We start from the raw sequence: 18,737 nt of genomic DNA, 5'->3' as shown, positions 1-18,737 counted from the left end.
GTGAGAAAGAAGGGTGTCACAATCCTGGAGCCTCGGTGATCTATCCTGTTTTCTGTCTTCTCTCCTTTTAGCTGAAACTTTTTCCTTCTTTTCTCCTCTTGGGAGGTTGGGGCACGTCATGAGAAACTGGAACAGCCTATGTCTTTAGTTTTCCAATGGCGAGAAAAACTGCTCACGTGTTTTCCGTGCGTGGAGACCCGTGTCGCTGGAAAGGAGGATCTTGGTAGTTGAGGGGCGAGGTACTGTTCCCAACACACTGCTTTGGCCTCTGCTTCTGCTAAACGGGAGGCATCTTGTCGTCCTCGTGGATGGTCACTAGTCTTTGTGTTAGTGGCTTGGAGAAATGCTCTCGGGAGTACCTGCTTTCGGGAAAGCCGACTGCGGGGCTTCAGTTTGCGTATAGACCCGGTTATCCCTGGCGTAGGATTCTGCGTCTCCTTGTTGGATTCCGTGGTGGATGGGGACGCCGGGAACGGATTTTAATTTCCTTCAAATGTGGTTTCACAAATTTTTATTATATCTCATGAAACTGCCAAGGAATTATCAAGTAAAAGACTTCAGACTACGGAAATTACAGAAAACACTAAAGTTCCCCGATTTTTAGTTATGACAGGATCTGCTGAATTACATAAATGTCACCCTTCCTTGTTCAAAAATATATAAAAGCCTTTGCTGAAGAACCAAAATAAATTAAAGCCTTGCGGTCTGGTGACTTATTAATAGAAATTGTCTCTGTTAATCAATCGAAAACCCTTCCTAATATGTCAAAAATGGGACAGTTGCTATTACGGTTTCTGCACACAAAATGCTAAATCCCAGTCATGGCGTGATATCAGATGTCAACCAATTAACAATGTCGAACGAAGAATTCATTGACAAACTTATTGAGTAAAATGTTCGCGATGCATGTTGTATTAAAATAAGACGGGATGGTCAGTTAATTGATACTAAACATGTTATTTTGACCTTTAACTCTCCTCAACTTCTAAATCACATTACAGCAGGCTATTTGCATTGCCCAATGCGACTCTATGTGCCAAACCCTATGCGTTGTTATCAGAGCCAGTGATATGGGCCGTCAGAGGCTGCATGTCGCGGTAACATTACATGCGCTCCCTGTGCTGTTGTGGATCATGAATGTGAGGGCACTGCCGAGCCTTTTTGTGTTAATTGTAAAGGAAGTCATTCATCTTTCTGTCGCTCCTGTCCCAAATTGAAATCCGAAAAGGAAATCCTAACTATAAGAGCAGCCAAAAAAATATCATTTACAGATGATAGCAGATTGTTTGAAAGCACTCAACTTCGTCCAAATCTCAATTTTGCCGATGCAACAAAATTAGTTCGTTCAATAGCCATTCAGACATCTCTTACTATTCAAACAAAGACTAAAACTGAAGTACCACAAAAAATGCCAAATCACAATTTATCTGTCAGTACTAAAGGTACACCAATTCATAAAAAACTTAAAAGTAATTAATATTAAAAACAAACAACGTCCTCTTCAAATAACTTAAACTAAAAAATAGTAAATTCTTGTCATACCTCATTAGAGAGTATGCTATCAGATACATCTGATTCTGAAATGGAATTAGAAGAAAGATTAGCTCTGCCGAAAAATCTTCTACCACGCCTAACAAAGAAACAGCATAGGAAAAATAAACATTCATGATGGCTACCTTAATTTCTTGGAACTGTCGCGGATTTTATCAAGATCTAGTGATCATCAAAAGCTTGATAGATATTTATCACCCTGCCTGTTTAGGAGTGCAGAAGATATTTCTCAAGCAAGATAGCACTGCTAAGTTGTGGAAATACTCAACTGTCAGGAAAAACTTTTTATGTGGTTAGCGCATAAGCGAAGGTGTTGCTGTCCTCACCCCCCATGTCTTTCCTTCGAGTGTCTTTCCTTTGAACACATGTCTCCAAGCTGTTGCGGTGCGGATCAATATCAGAATGCTTGTCACTGTCTGAATCATCTACTTACCTCCTAATGAAGTGATTGATAAAAAGGAATTAGATGATTTGGTAGAACAGTTTCGTGCTCCTTTCATTGTATTTGGAGATTTCAATGGCCCTAATCATCTCTGGGGTAGTGGTGATATAAATTTTAGAGCAAAACAAATAAAAGACCTCATTAGTGATCATTGCTTGTGCTATATTTCCGCCAGCCCACGAGGACATTTCACAGTATTGATCGGGCCATTTGTTCACCATCACTTCTCCCGTTTTGTTTATTAAGCGTTGGGAACGACACTTTTAATAGTGATCATTTCTTTGTTTTCTTGACTTAATCGAGTTACAGCATGGCCCAGTTCCAGATCACTACGCTTTATTTACGAACAAGCAGACTGGGAAATGTTTTCTCATTTGGCTATGCTCACTAATAACATGACAAAGAATGTGCCAATTGATGAAGCTGTAAAAGCTGTCACTGATACTCTTGTTCAGGCAGCTAAAATCTCTGTTCCCATACCGTCAGACAGCGCGTCATTTTTGTATTCCTACTTTTGGATTACGCGTTCGACAGTGGATGCAAGTGCATGACTTGGAAGAGGTGAAAGCCCAAGCGGTAAAGTGTTTGGAAATATCTCCTTGGAAAGATGCATACATTGAGGTCCTCAACACATTTTCCAACTCAGCTAAAGATAACACCAGTGATGATGTGTACAAGCAGATTTTTTATGAACATACTCACAGACAGGCTTTCCATGACTATGTTGCAGTATATACAAATGGATCTAAGTCCCAGGATCACGTCGGCTCTGCCTTCGTTTGCGAGAATACTACTGAGGGAAGAAAACTTCATCTCGCTTTTACCATCTTTACTGCGGAGATCGTTGCTTTACTCTTAGCTCTATCTTTCATAGGTAAACAACACAGGGAAAAATTCCTTATTTACACATACTCACTGTGCTAAAAGCTCTCGAATCGTATGTGAATAACAGAAATCCGTTAATCGTAGACATGTTGAAGCTCAATATTAGCTTCAAGGCCAAAGGTTACCGTATCCTTTACTGCTGGGTACCAAGTCATTTTGCTATAAAAGGGAACGAATTGGCGAATATCGCTGCAAAATACGCCAGTAGTACATCCAGTCGACCCGTTCCCTATTCAGAATTAACACTCTGATTGGGAGGAAAATTTTGATGAAATGGCAGAAGCTTTGGGATGCGCAGTTAACCAATAAATTACGAAATATAAAACCTAAAATAGAACATTGGAAATGTGTCCTAAACCGAAAGAAGCAGGTTCTTCTGACCTGACTAAAGATCGATCATAGAAGGCTAACACACAGGTACCTATTGATGGGTGAAACTGAACCAGTATGCGTTGAATGTATTTTTAAGTCATGCTCTTGCATCCACTGTCGGACGCGTAATCCAAAAATGACGCGCTGCCTGATGATATGGAAACAGAGATTATAGCTGCTTGAACAAGAGTATCAGTGACAGCTTTTACAGCCTCATCAATTGGCACATTCAACACATACTAGATTCCAGTTAGACCTTCGGAAACACAAATTGAATTCAGGGCATTCAAATAACGTCGTAAAACTTTTAAAAATATAAAAATGTATATTATACCTATATGTAACTTTGTCTTAAATTTCTATTTGTGAGTATGTACTGAATGGTACATGTATATTTTGTCTTTATTATAAGTTTTCAAAATACACAACCTTTTGTTTAGGAGCAATATAAACCTTATGGGTTTTGTGCCAAAAAACGCCAACCAATGAACTCTAGCATTATCAAAATTTATCCTTTTACTATAGAGTTTTCTATTTGTATTTCATGGTCTTTCATATCTTAGTTTTCACAACGATTTTATTGCAGGTTTCATTAAACTTTATTATGTAACTTTGTCTTAAATTTCTATTTGTGAATATGTACTGAATGGTATATGTATTTCTTGTCTTTATTATTTTAAGTTTTCAAATTACACAACCTTTTGTTTAGGCGCAATATAACCCCTATGGGTTTTGTGCCGAAAAACGCCAACCAACCCTCGGCAGATGGTAAATAAAGTAGATGAACGAGAGTATTTAAACTATTGAAACGAAAAGATTAGACAAAGCGTGATTTCGTTAGTGAAGCACATGTTTATTATTTTGTTCTCCAGATTTCAATCTTAGTAGCGGCTACGCGTTCTGGACATCTAGTTAGAACATCACCGGTGTAGATTTCTGAATCAACCTGTTAGATTAAATTGAATTGTGTAGTCTAGCACTACATCTCTATATTTAAATTTATTGTTCTCACCGCAAGTGGTCGGTGTTTTGTGTAAGCACTTACGTCCGTGCCTTCTGTTGTACAATTTGTGATAAATAAAGGCTCGTTTACACTCTTTCCCTGTTGTGTTCATCTTCACGTTTGTGCGAGAAGTCACCAGGTACGAACTTTAAGTAGATCTAATAATCATATTATACGTGCAAAACACACTAGATCTACCATTTGGCGTCCGAATAGATCCAGACCAATGACCGAAAATCATCCAACTTTCTCGCTGGCTCCATCGACGTCGCAGACCCTACTGGCAAACCTAATGGAAGGGTTTGGCTTCCTAGTAAACACAACTTGGTCAATTGCAATTTAATGTTTTAAAGTCCTTCTCTGCTCCTTTGTACCTCAAGTGATAGCACACTCTTCGACAAAATAACAAGCATCTCCAATCACATTGCCTAACTTGCATTTACCATTAACTTGAAGCCCAAACTTATTAAATAATGGGGAAATCTTCCATGGCTGATTATAATTTGATTAACATCCATGCCTGAGATAGGTTTAGTATTTATTTTACTTAAGTGTTTTGGCTCTCAGTAGGTCATATTAAAATTATGCAGAAAGTGTTTTCTTTTTATAGAGCCATAGCATATCCCAATTCTTATATACATTATTTAACATAATTTGTATGGTCTTTCTTCTTGAACCCGGTATTTCCGCTTTTGAAGAATTAGTCTCCAAAGCCGCTTTTAGCAAGGACCATCCGCCCTCTCATTGCCTAAGTACCCAACATGTGCTCTAATCCAGTTAAGTCTAATTAAGTCTTAAGAAGGCTTGTTTATAGTTCTTTGGTTGTTTGAATTATTGGTTGGTCCGGGTGAAGAGGCTTTGTAAAACCAAGAGATAATCAGAATATATAATAATTTTCCTATCATAGGTTATCTATGTACCCACTGCAATGCATTAAAAATGAAAAATAGAATTACAATTTGGTTTCCACTTGAAAAATACAGTTACACCCTTTCAATTAAAAGTTTTCATTGTCTATTTCAATATCATGATAATAGACTATAAGAGCAACTCCTAATTTCTCTCCAGTCCCAGACCCATCAGTGTAAATGTCAAGCTCGTTCTGTTTTGGCTCAGTCTAATAATATTCCACTGAGATTTTATTCTTGGGCTGAATTAAATTCACATCTAGTATTTTAAAAGCGCAGCTAGTAATGACATAGTTCTTAATCATGTATATATTCAATCTTCCAATCATGAATTTTTTTTTTTTTTTTTTTTTTTTTTTTGTAGTAAAAACCGTACCATAGTGAGAGGGGGGATGCTAGTTAACACGCATGCCACCTCCGTTGGAGCAATTATAAAATGGTCAGCAGTTAGCGTCTTTGGATGGAATCTAATTTTGTTCTAACCCATCGCACTTCCGATGCTCGAGTTCCTAGAGCACCAGTACCGTAGAATATAATTTGCAGAATCACATTATTAAAGATCTTCCGTAATGTGGTGCTCTTGCGAGTTAGAATCTCACTTAAGAAGCTTCTCTTATAGAATTGCAGAATCACTTTTTCTATGTACACATCTAAAATGTTCAGCAAAAGGTAGTATATTATTGAAAAATAACCCCAAAATTTCAAATTCCTTAAATTTGTTCAATTTTATTTTCATTATAAAAAAACGGGGTTTTCTTTACGTTTTTACCACCATTGGGGAAAAATAAAAACTTGATCTTTTTAAACTTGAATTCTTATCTCTGTTCCTTTCTCTAACTATCAGTTTATTTACAGCATCTTTAAATTTCTTCTCCAGCTTCCCCACAGAGCATTCTGACACAACAAGCATTAAGTAGTCGTCATAAAAGCACATTTCTTTAAGGTAGGGGAGCTGCTTACTAAGTAATATTCATCGATAACAAAACTGCAAAACAGCGGAGCGCTGCATGATACTTGAGGATAACGGCCGATGCTATTCGCACCACCATTTACCACGCATGCGCATTGAATTGTGAGATCCGTAATGGATTCGGCCGATGCTATTCGCACCAGTGGTACGATTAGCCGCTTGAGCTATTCGCACCAACATTAACCACGCATGCGCATTGAGTTGGAGGATCCGTCATTTGAACCCAATCGGCCTCCTTTTTTAAAAAAAAAAAGGGTTACTCTCTTGGCGTAGTTTATCATCTCTTAAGCGTTGGCGACTTTCAAAAGATTAGAAAGGAAAATGGGTTCCTTTTCTTATATATATAAAAAGAAGAAACACATTTCCTTTTATTAAAGTACATATAAAAAAAAAAGAGCAGATTTTTATGTTCACAATGTTTATCGTTTTCCTGAACGGTTGGAATAGTTTAAATGACTGATTGGGGGAGGGACAAAATCTTGTTTACATTTTTTGTACTTAGAATACATTTAGCTTCAAAGGTGTGTTTTGCACAATCAAGACTATAATTCATTCCTCTTTAAAAATTTTTGTCTGAGAAAAGACAATATTAATCAGACAGAGGATTTCTGTATAGAAAATTTAGGCATGAAATAATTTAAAAGCGATTAATGAACAATTAATTAACCATATAATACTGGTTATTAAAAATTTTGTATGCCTGTTCATTTTTTTATGGAAATACTTGGCATTTTCAGGACACAAAGTATTTCAAAGAACTATTAGTACAAACACATTAATAAATTAAATTTAAATAAATAGTGGGATGTAATTTGAAAGACGGAAGAGATTTAGATTTAAAAATTTGCACACTTAAATGATTTAATGATTTATAAGATTTTATTTCATAAATAACTTTGATTTTGAAATATGGCATTTCAACCCTATAAACATGTGTGGATACTGAAAAAGTGATGAATATATAAGAATATTATAATTTTCAGTAAGTTTTCTTATAATAATAAATATCTCTTATTGAATAATAAATTCTGACAGTACTATGCTATATGACTAGGGTCTAAGTTTGCATAAAAATTCCTCTGTTAAATAAAAGAAGTTCTGTAACCTTTTTGTCAATACATTAAAGATATTTTTAACTAATTACACGTCCTCGCCTGCAATTGGAACCATCATTAAATCCCTATTTTATCTAATCGTTTCCTGAACATTATAACATTATCATGCATATAGATTGACCTCGTTTTTGTAACTGATAATTATTACTTGCAAATTATTCTCTTGCTCGTGAACTATTAACAACCCTTTCTATTACTGAGTTAGGGTTAACAACCTTCGCTTTCGCTACCGCCTGCCTTCCGGAAATTGGCGTAAAATGCTGGTACCGGGGCTGGTTGTGCGCATGCGTGAACGTAGGTGGTGTGAATAGCCTCTTAGCTATTCGCACCGCTCATAGGCAACCGCTCATAGGATTTAGCACCTGCCTTACCTTCTTTAGAGAACGACACTTTTCTTTTTTGCAAAATAGTTTTGTAAAAGTTTAAAAATGTCAGTAGGGACCCTCAATTTTAATGAAATTTTTAAAACTATACTCCAGTTCATTGAATCAAAAGCTTTTTTAATGTCAAAGGAAACAGCTGCCACATGAAATAATTTTGTCTTTCCTCGAATATAATTTACAAAATCATATGATGTATCATTAACGGAGCTGTCCGATGCAAATCCATATTGCCTTTTTGACATAATTTCTGAGGTCAATACATAACGGAAAAGTGTTTTTGTACATACCTTGTCTAGAACCTTTGGCAAGAACTTTTAACAAACGAATAGGTCTATACTTTTCATCTCCTTTCGAAATTAGGGCCACTTCCCCAGTCTCCCAACTTTTAGTAAAAATATGACATTTAAAACTTTTATTTCGTAAAAGAATCATGAAATCAAAATGAAAATCAAACAGACTTTTCACGATAGCGGCTGTAATTTCATCTGTACCTGGCGCACTTCTAGTTTTTCTGGAGCTCTTGCTTCGAGAATTGTCTTCCCGAAGCGCAATAATAATCTTCTAATTTTACATCTTTTATATCAGTCATGTCAAAGTAATCATTATCATCATTTATGTAGAAAACATCCTTTATTAAACCGTTCCGAGATTTTTCCAAATCTTCTTCTTCTTCGCTTCTGGACCTTTTATGAAAAATTCTTTTCTTTAGCTTTCCAGATGATAATTTAAAAAATTTATCGTAATATACTGCGCTCCCGAGGAAACATCTATATTTTCTTTCTTTCTTCGCTTTTTTATTCAATCTTTTATATATAGTTACCTTAATATCTCTCTCTGTACTTTATTCTCTATTTGAATATTATCTATCTAGGGGCTTTTTATAAGGGATCTTACTATCCTTTTCCTTTTTTCCAGTTGAGGGAAGAAGAAAGTTGCAAGAAATTTTCCTGCTTTTTGTCTTCTTAATTTTCAAATTTTTATCTGTAAATTCAGTCTTCACTTTTTCCAACTCCAGAGCCACATTGTGTATTTCCTTTTTCTTTATAAGTAATCTCAACATTTGAATATCCTTTCTCATCTTTTTACAAAAGCGATCCAATCTATTTTTATTTCTAGACTATCCATATCTCTGAACGATTACTTCATTACCATTATTTCCTCTCAATAAAATGCATTTGTCATCACTAAGAGTCTCGCAGTTTAAAACATTAAATAGATAATCTTTTATGTCAATTTTCGTGGAAGCAAGTGCCACATCCTTGAAACCGTCAACATTATATGAGGAAAGCGTCGGAGGAGAATTAATAACATAAAACTAAGTTATTGTATGCAATAAAATCATTTAAAATGTTATAAAATCATTTAAAATGTAACCGCGATCCCAATTAAAATGAGACCCCTCCCCAATTAAAATGTTCTGAATTAAAAATCTCCGACAATTACATGTCTTTTGTATCTCTTAATAGATTTTTCTAATTCAAAAAGATCACCATTTAAATTTTCGTAGGGCGAGAAATAAACCGAGACCAGTCCCAATATATCCTCACTCAATTTAAAAGAAATAGCCACCAACGTATCTTCAATCCAATCAGCTATAAAATTAAAATCTTCATTTAAACAATGATTGCAGTCCTGCCTCCTTCTTTATGAACGACCTGTATCTCTCGATTGACGACTTGTATCGGTATCTATCGATGACCTGCATCGGGAAATAATGAACATGAAAAAGTTACAAGACCGATCCTGTATCTGTTTTATGTTCACGATTTCCCGAAACCAAGAGCTGATATTAATTCTTTCTTTGCATGCTATGCAGACGAAATCACAACTACAGTTAAGTCTGCGATCCCAAAATACGCATCTCGAAAATTACAAAGCAAGACTGTAGACACTGAATCTGTAGGCAGCTGAATTTGAAGATATTCAACGGAAACGTCCCAAAAGTGTGCGCAGTTAATTATCTTGGTGTAATACTCAATCAAAGACTCATCTGGACTGATTGTACTTTGTATATCTGCAGCAAGGTGAATTAAATAATTCACAGTCTGTAATCCGCTGCTTGAAGTTACTTCAGCTTCAGTCTAAAATGTAAGAGGTATATCTATGTCTCGGTTACCAGCCTCTCCAGCATGGGCAGCAATTACCCCTGGTAATATAAACACTTTAAAAATACTTCAGAGCCGAACGTTATGAATAATTACAAACTTCCATTATTATCTCGTCAACACGGACATTCTTCATTGGAACCTCAGAATCCCCAGAATAAAACAGACACTTAGACATCTCAATGATAATTTCTTCCTGGGAGCTGGGAACTGTCCCACAGTTAACCACTCTGAAACCTTTTAGTAGATGATTTAGAAAACGACAAGCTATTAAGACTTTGAGGCTCACTTATTGGGAGAGGATAAGTTTATCACCTAGATTTTACTAGACTATTTAAAGTCTCTGAAGTGAGAATGGAATTTTAGTGTTTCAAATGGAAATATGTAAATAGTGTACATATCTCATTTTATTTTATCTTAACTACATTTTAGGTTTTATCCAAATTTGTTTTGAAAATCTTAGAAAATGAACGTGAAGATGATTCCGAGAAGAGATTATATCATCACGTTCACATGACTAGTGATAACCATTCATTAGGCTCCCTGAATAAAGCCTATTCACTGACTCGCAAATTCACATGACACTGTCCGAACGTGCTCGAATGATAGCCTTAAGATCATCTAATGCCCAATAGCTAAGCTTTCTCCGTGTGCCGTCCTCACTGACTTGCTACTCTGCATGCTCCAGAATAATTCTCATTGACACCTTCATTCAAGATCGACTGTCGCTTCAGTATTGCTGCAGTATCCTTTTATGGTAACAAACGGTTACCCTCTTTTTTCTTCGTCTTCTCATTGCTGCTGTTCTTCGGATCCAACATGCTACGATTCTACAAAGTCATGCGCCGTCAACGGCAGTATTTCATCCAAACTGATAACGTCGCGCTTGAATAAGTTAAAAGCATCTGATTTATCAGATCGCGATAAAAATCAAACCGTTATGGGTCAGTGACTGGGAACATCGACTTCAGAAGCGGACGCATTTGGTGGGCTGCTCACGTGCAGCCATTGAGAGTAGTAGTAATTGTAAGTAGTGTATGAATAGTGAAAGAACGAGTTACCGGTGAGCGGCTCGTTGGCCACGACGCATTGATTCCAGAGGAAAGCGGAGACTATGACCATGGTTCGCTATGACCGAATGGCTGCAACAGTGGCAAGACAGACGATGTGTCTCAACATGGTGACCAGCGTACGTACATTCTGCGCATGGGTTTATGCAGACGGCACCCGAATCGCGTCTCTGTACTGATGGCACATCATAGCCAACAGTGCCAGCGGTAGACTAAGGAACAGGGGCATTGGACAATAGAAGAAGTCGCCTGGTCCGACGAATCACGTTTTCTGATCAATCACGAAATAGCGTTAAACGAGGTCTTCTCATCATGCCAGTTATGGGGTCAGGGAAAAACGGGTATAAAATTTAAAAAAAAAAAAAGTTCAAGCATTTTTGTAGTCGAGAAAGTTTGACATGATAGGCATTTTGTAAGCTCGCTAATGTTTGCTAAGTAATTTTATTTCCTTTATTTTTGGTCCAGGCTGTTCTTGTGGTTAAAGCGTTAAATTACCCACTTCTATGATTAGAAAACTGTTTATTAAGTGTAGTCTGAAATTTCAGATTGAAAAGCGGTGACAATTTTTTATTCACTATAATTTTGAGTTGATGTCCCATAATGACTTTACTGAGTTGACACTTTTTAGTCTTTATCTATTGCAGTTGTAACAGTCCGTATCTATGCGGATGATACTTATATTTATTAATTTTCCTTAACTGCTCAAAAATACTACAATCAAACTTCAAGCTGCAATAACTAAAAAGGAATTATAGTGCCTCAAAATGAAGAATCAAGTCTAATACCAGCAGAAATGTGTTTCGTCATCTTTTGGATATACCAATTCAGTCAGAGGATTGACTCCGACATTATTATTTTCTATCGTACAGTTTCTTAATGTAACAGTATCAAATAGTTGGATTCAGTCTGGATTCCATATTTCATTCTAAGGAACACATAATAACCTAGAGAAAGATAACGCTGCTCTTACCGTAAGACGCCAGGCAATTTCAGTTCGTAAATTTATCCATTGAAACTTACAAACTTTATTAAAACTAGTTCTCCACAACTCTAAGTATTGAGTACTGGAATTAAAAAAATGGTCTACGCTTCAGAACTTTTATTCTTGAAAATCAGTATTTTCTTTTAGAGCGCATAGCTATTCTTTGGCAGAAGATGATATAAATTTGTGTTTTTTTCCCCTGAAGTTAACAAATTAATTCAGAATATGTCTGCAGAACTACATTATTAAATAACTGTAGAGTACCATATAAAAATTTCAAAAACAGTTCAATTTCTGGATTTTTAAAAAATTCAATAATAATTTTGGGCATTTGTCACAAGATAGAAAGCATGATTTTAGGCCATCAAAAATGAAATGAATTTTAACAAACTAAGAAACTTGTGCTGTTATAATACGTTTTTGTAATCTGTTTCCACAAATTCACAAAACTCTTTAAGTTTCGTTACTCTTATTGCATATATGTGAATATATTTATAAAATTTTATGACGATAACTATGTCCAGCGGTAGAGTTTATTGAAATGTTTTTATTGAATTATGTACAATATGGGCTGAACAACCAATTCCTAAAATAAGTTTATCTAAATCATTTTGAGCTTTTCTGAACGCATTTTCATTTCCTTTTCGTTTTACACCCCCAAAATTATTGTTAGTGTTATCGGTAGTATAACAAACTAACGTTTCTTCAAGCTTGTATTTTTTTCAAGAGCTGCAAAAGGTACTGAGTCAAAATCTGAGCAGTTTTACCTGAGACTTCATCGAAATTTGAAAGCTTAACTTGAATTCCCTCCTGCAAGTTGAAATATCTTACAACAACTGGAACACGTTTTACTTCAGTTCTGTTTGAGCTATCCATCGTTACTGTTACATAATTAATATTTTCCAATGAACGCAATATATTATCAAATATAAATGGCGAAATAACTTTAACAATAATTGCATAGGTTTTTGTTCTAGTAGATGAAAATTTTTGGTCATATAACTTTTTTAACCAATTTAGATGCGTAGTCTGATGTTTTGAAACCGATTTCGCGTCTAGCAGTGTGGTATGAAAATGTAGCTTCTTTAGCAGCACACTCCAGATCACTGTTATTGCTATTACTATCTTTGGCTTTATAAAAAAAAAAATAATCTCTTATGTGAAGCAGTAGCATTAACAGCAATAATCCTATGTTTAGCTGTTTTCACATGGTCTTCAATATCACTATTTCCTTTACGTGCAACAGAAAATTCTCCAGTACATAGTGTGCAATAAACACGTTCATTGTTACTGTCATTACATTATTTCAAAACTTTGTATTCCTGTTGGAGGTTAACATTAAACACACATTTTTTTTTTTTGCCCATTGCTATAATGAGACAAAAAAAAAAAAAAAAAAAAAAAGAATGAAAAAGAATAGAGATAAAATGATCAAAACCGTGTTAGTGAGTTTACTTCATACACGTAAACAATATAACGTTTTACATTGCCCCTGTTGTGTTGCCCAAATGACTTAAGTAAAACGTTGTGGTGATACTGGTAGCTATGCTTCCGTCATAATCGAAGTCAGTGCTTGGTCCAAGGCCGGTTGAGCGAATTTTAAAAGTTCGATATCGAACATATAGGTCTCAAAAAAAAAAAAAAAAAAAAACACCCTTCGGTCAACGCTAAAAAACCAGGACGTATGGTAAACCTACTCTTACGACTTTATATTCAATTAACTAAAAGAAAATCTAATATCGCTTCGGAGATTAAAAAGCTGTTGACTTGTGTTTTTAAACAATGTTTATAATTATTTTATTTGCAACTACCAGTGTTCAGCGACTTTACTACTCTGCCGTTGGTGGGCGTCGTCGTGCCATTGAGTCAAATAGATTTTGAATCTGTATCTGAGGATTAGCATTCCGTATTACTTCTAACCAAGGCAAAGTTGATTCTTGTTAGCTGTGGTGCAAATGTCACAGGCGAGTTGCTTGTGCATGAAATCTTAGACATGCTCAAATGGCAGCACATCTAATGAATGGGCAGGCCAAGAAAAATCAGTCTTTGGCACGTTGAGAAGTTTTAAACATTTGTTATGTGGACGAATATTGTTCTGTTGAAACACATCTACGGAAAGGCGTTGAATTCCATTTTTTTGAGTAATTTTTCAGTGCATTTTGATCAACGCCGGCGTTAAGCTATTTGCTGCTGGTTGCAAATTCTGCATCTCTCAGATTTTGCCACCAATTCCTAAATTTTAATAATTTCGCCGTCCCTAAATTCTATTGCCCGGTGGGGCCGCAGTGGTTGCAGTGGCTCTGGTTCCAGACCTGGTTTTGACCAATTTTTATTCGACCTGAATCTGCTTTTAAGTCACTGTAGAAATTTGTAAAGGATTTTCTGAAAATTAACTAATGCTTAATCGGTAAATTTCAGTATTTAATTTTGCTTTAAATCCTTAAATGCTATATTACTAAGCTTATCCAAATGATCGACACATTAATTATAATTTTATTCCTATCGCATATAAAGCATTTCTGCTTGGATTTTCATCAATACAAAATTTTAAGAAATTGCAAAACGAAATGAAATTAGTCGAAAAGTGTAAAATAAAATAAACAAACTTAGAATAATTAATTATATATTAATTTAATATATTTTACCACAAAACTGTGTTACGACTGATTTGAAGAGTCTTTTGAAGTCATGTTATCAAGCAGCATGATGACACATCCCAATTTTTCGTATTTCAACGTTGGTAGCTATGTTAAGATTTCTAACTAAGTCACAGATACAACTTTAGGGAAATATAAGGAATGACCGCTAGAGAAAATAAGGCTACATAATGAAAAATGAAAACAGTTAAATTAGAGTTAAAATAATTAGTATCTAAGATAGAGAAGATTCGGATTCCAGAGCAATAAACTGAATGATATTGTCAAAATAGTAAGACAATTTTAGGTCACACAAAATTCCTTATTAAATAATTTCGGCAACAATAATAATAACCTAAATGATTAACAAACGGAATAGTGCCTGATCAGGAGGCAAAAGTGGCTCACCTATTAAGTGTTTCCATAATAAAGTGACCACAATTCTGGCCTTAGTAGTGGACAAGCCGAAGTCGGCTGAGGGCCCGCCATTGGTTAAAAAAAAACAATAAAAATAATGTACTTACAATTTATGAGATTTAGTATGATACTTGTATTTCAAATACAAAAATAACCGCTCATAAATATATTTTCTGTGCATATTGCGAGATACAAAGGCATAAAAAATACGCATTTGAATATTTTATTTCGCAAAATTGCTATTCTTACGAATTCCGAGAAAAGTCTCGTCTTCTTTCCAGAACGATTTATCATCTCGGAAGTTATAGGGAAGTTAGGTAATAAATTCCTTATTATATTTTGTTTTCCCCAATAATCCGGTTTGGGCTGTTGCAGCCGTTGAGTTGTAACTTTCATGTACTCGTACTTTGTTTACACACAAAGTTTGGTGTAATGTCCGCGTGTGAGCTATATAATAACTCTTCGAAAAATCTCAAGTGGAATCTCAAGCGATCTTTTGAACTCTAGTTATCGTTGTAAAAACTGACCTTCAGCTTGATCAAAACTTATCGAAAAGATCTTCCAACTGCGCTTCAAAAAAATCAACGCTAGCTTACTCAGAAGACGTGATTTTAAATTTCCGGTATGAATATTTTGCTCGTGACTGCTTTAATCGTAAGTGTATTTTATTGTATTGTGTTGTGTGTATTATTTAATACTTTTTGATTTAATTAAGAACTAAAGGAAGTAACTAAAATATTATTCAGCAGAACTTCTTTTATTTAAGTTGAAATGTGAAATAACTTTGACTTGAAGTCGAGAAATGGAGAATTGTGCATTTGAGAACTACTGGTTGATATCATCAGCGTAACATACGACTTGAGCTATTATAATTTAAAGGTAGGAAAGATGTAGGCATAAATTAAGTACACAATAATACCAAGTAAAAAATCGACCAAATTTTTTTAAAATTTAATTTGAAACATGGAATATTATTCTTCCATTACCATGCTTTTTAATTAGTATGTTGCAGGTACTGAAATGAAAAAAAAATCATACAGAGCTATTTTTTATTGTGTTTGAAGAAGTAACTCCTGATTTTATCATCTACAAATCTTGCGTCCTCAAGTGCTTTAATTTTATACGATTTTTGCTTTCTGATATGCATATTCTTCCGTTTGTGAGGCAGTATTAGAATAAAATTCGAATAAAAATTTATTTCTTATAATATTCGCAAGTTGTTATTAACAACTTATGTGCAAAGGCGTTGTAGCAGAGTTTATTGGTGCATCTTAAAAATTACGATATATATACAACAAAAATTTCACTGTACAGATGGTATTTAGACAATTTTAGAACGATTTTGAAGCCTTTTAATTAGTATTTAAAATGCAAACAACACTTTTTTAAGCGTTCAATCTGATAGCATTTATTCTGAACTATAAGTCTGCATCGCGATTTCCATGATAGAAGGGTTTTCCGCAAAATTTCCAGGTTTATTGATTTCCATTCCTCTTCCACGACTTTCCGGAGTCCATCAGTCGTGGTGATTTGCGTTTAGAAAGAGTTCTTTTCAAGAGAGTCCGATGCTGAAATGTCAGGGGACTTCACAGGAGTACTTGGATAGGGTATAATGCAATACTTGTTTGAGTCTTCATTTCTCCAAGGAACGCAGTGCTAATTTTTGAAGTGTGACTTGTTGCTTTGTCGTGATGAAGTAGAACTATATCAAGTTAACTTTAACATTTTTTACAATCTTCTTATTTCTAATTTCCCATTGTGAGAGAATACTTCGACAATCATAAGTCCTCTACCAAAGCTTTTTTTTGGGTTTTCTGAAGCAGGGTTGTACATTTTTTTCATCTTTTTGATAGTAAATAGACCTCTTTTTGTTTCAGTCACTTTACGTAAACCAATGCTTTAACAAAGGTCACGAAGTATTTTCATTTATATCCTGCTAGATAGTTTGCAGTCATGTGAGTCACATGCCGTGGCAAAAGCTGGTGAAAATTATGTTTTTTAGCTTTTTAAAGTTGTAAATCGTAGTTTATTATTTTATTTATTTTTGCTACATATGTATTTAAAGACTTTGCAATTGTTGCGTTGGCGAATTTTCTCTTGTTACCAACGATTTCACTTAATAAACATAAAAACAGTACGTACCTTTTTCGGGTATTCGTTTTTATTTTTTATTTCTATATAGAAGTAATGACTGAAGGCTTTTCTCTTTCTGATCAATAAAATATTGCTTATTTTGTACTTCAAAATTTAATACCATGCATTTCACAAGGTTTTAGAATTATGGAGTAGGAATACTTTTGGAAAGCTCAAAAACATATCCTTCAATCCACAGCTTGTTTACATGCGACATTTTGAAAGAAGAATAACTTTAACATTAGCAGACGATATTTCTTATTTCAAATAATAAGATACTGCTAGAAAATCTTTATCGAAATCATTCTAAAAATGTGTAAACACCCACTGTAATTGATATAATGAGGATTTATATTGAATTTGCGTTCGATCCACTTTCTCTTAAATATTAATCCTTTACTATGGCAACTTCTAAAAGTAGGATAGCTCCCATTCTTTATTGAAATTAGTAACTTTCCTACTTATCATTAATTAATTGAAATCTTGCTGTAATACCTTAACTGCTGTGAATAGGATCACGTGATTATATTCTTCAAATCAAAATTTGAAAATGTCATTTTTTGCTCTAAAATTAAATTAGATAAAAGTTTCATAAATTATGGATTGAATTAGGATTCAAATTATCTAAGGATTTAATATGAGAGAAATAATTTATAGATATCCTTCCAGGTTTTCAAATATTTCACGAAGAATTTTAGAGTTTAAGACTCTTTTTTTAATTCCAAAAACATTAACATATTCTTTAAAATTATTTTAAAATGCAATTTGCAAATAATCAGTTTGCTAATTTGACTTTCAAAATTTTCTGGATCTTAATGGTTTTAATGTTTTAGCATATTGTACTTAAAAATGGAAAACCTTGAAGAAGAAGATTTTAATTTTTACTTGCTTTAGATGAAAATTTCAATTTTTGCTGGCATCACATTTGCGCTGTCAAATGTAGTATAGTGAACAGCAAATGGCTGATAAAATTTTCTCTTTATGAGAGTCGACTGTAGATTCTAATATAATCTTTATGGCTAAACATTGATTTCGCCCTGTGGATCGGGGCTTCACTCTTAGATCTAATCTAATCCGTAAGTTTAAAATATACTCAACTTGCTCCACGAGATAAATATTCATGCATAGTACTTATTAAACTGTCAAGATTAGATGGAGCATAATATTGTACACATCATTTCCTGAATAATTTTATTCGTTTAACCATAAAAGCTCTTTTAAATGTCTTTAAAATTATTTTGTAATTTTATAATGTTATAAGCAAGTAATGTTTGAATTTCTTAGCGTAGTATGTTAGAGTTAGTACTGTGTTTAGATTTCGTAACACCTTTTAGTCACAGACTACTGAGATGTGATCTTATGCTTGAGTTATATTTTTCCAGATACTACGATAACAAGCTATTTGTACAGTCGTTCTTCCTGCGTTTAGAGGATAATATCGGTATTTTAAAACACCAATGTAATTGTAATTTAAGTATTTCACAAAATAGCTCAATAACTTTATTTTATAAATTGGATTAACAGTTGTCTTTTATTCTTTGTCATTGATAGCTTCTTCAGCAGAATGTTTCATTGAAAAATTGTTTATAAGATGGAAAAAAGGCGGAAGACTCGTGTATAATAGGGTTTTTTTAAGTCCAGCATCATATGCAATTTTTAAAACCTGGTAAAAAAGTTCGCCTTTAATTACAGCAGGGTTTCATAACCTAGTTTGACTCATTGTCTCTTTTTCGTGTTTTACTTTGTTCATTGCCCTGTACTCTTG

The 18,737-nt window shown here is 34.4% G+C and overlaps 1 protein-coding gene across 1 annotated transcript in view; it reads left to right on the top strand.

The window, feature by feature from the left end:
- The first annotated feature begins 15,232 nt into the window (after positions 1 to 15,232).
- LOC118198293 (heme-binding protein 1-like) overlaps positions 15,233 to 18,737 on the top strand; it is a 34,822-nt gene continuing 31,317 nt past the window's right edge. Inside the window, exon 1 of the mRNA XM_035369935.2 lies at positions 15,233 to 15,493. Coding sequence (XP_035225826.1) covers positions 15,464 to 15,493 — 30 coding nt within the window. The 5' untranslated portion in view covers positions 15,233 to 15,463. The remainder of the gene's footprint in view (positions 15,494 to 18,737) is intronic.

Source organism: Stegodyphus dumicola, chromosome 7, assembly GCF_044657685.1.
Source record: "Stegodyphus dumicola isolate Sdum_Otavi_A_Nest chromosome 7, ASM4465768v1".
NCBI classification, from domain to species: Eukaryota; Metazoa; Arthropoda; class Arachnida; order Araneae; family Eresidae; genus Stegodyphus; species Stegodyphus dumicola.
Note: the sequence above shows the minus strand (reverse complement) of the source record. Positions and strands in the feature narration are given on the sequence as shown.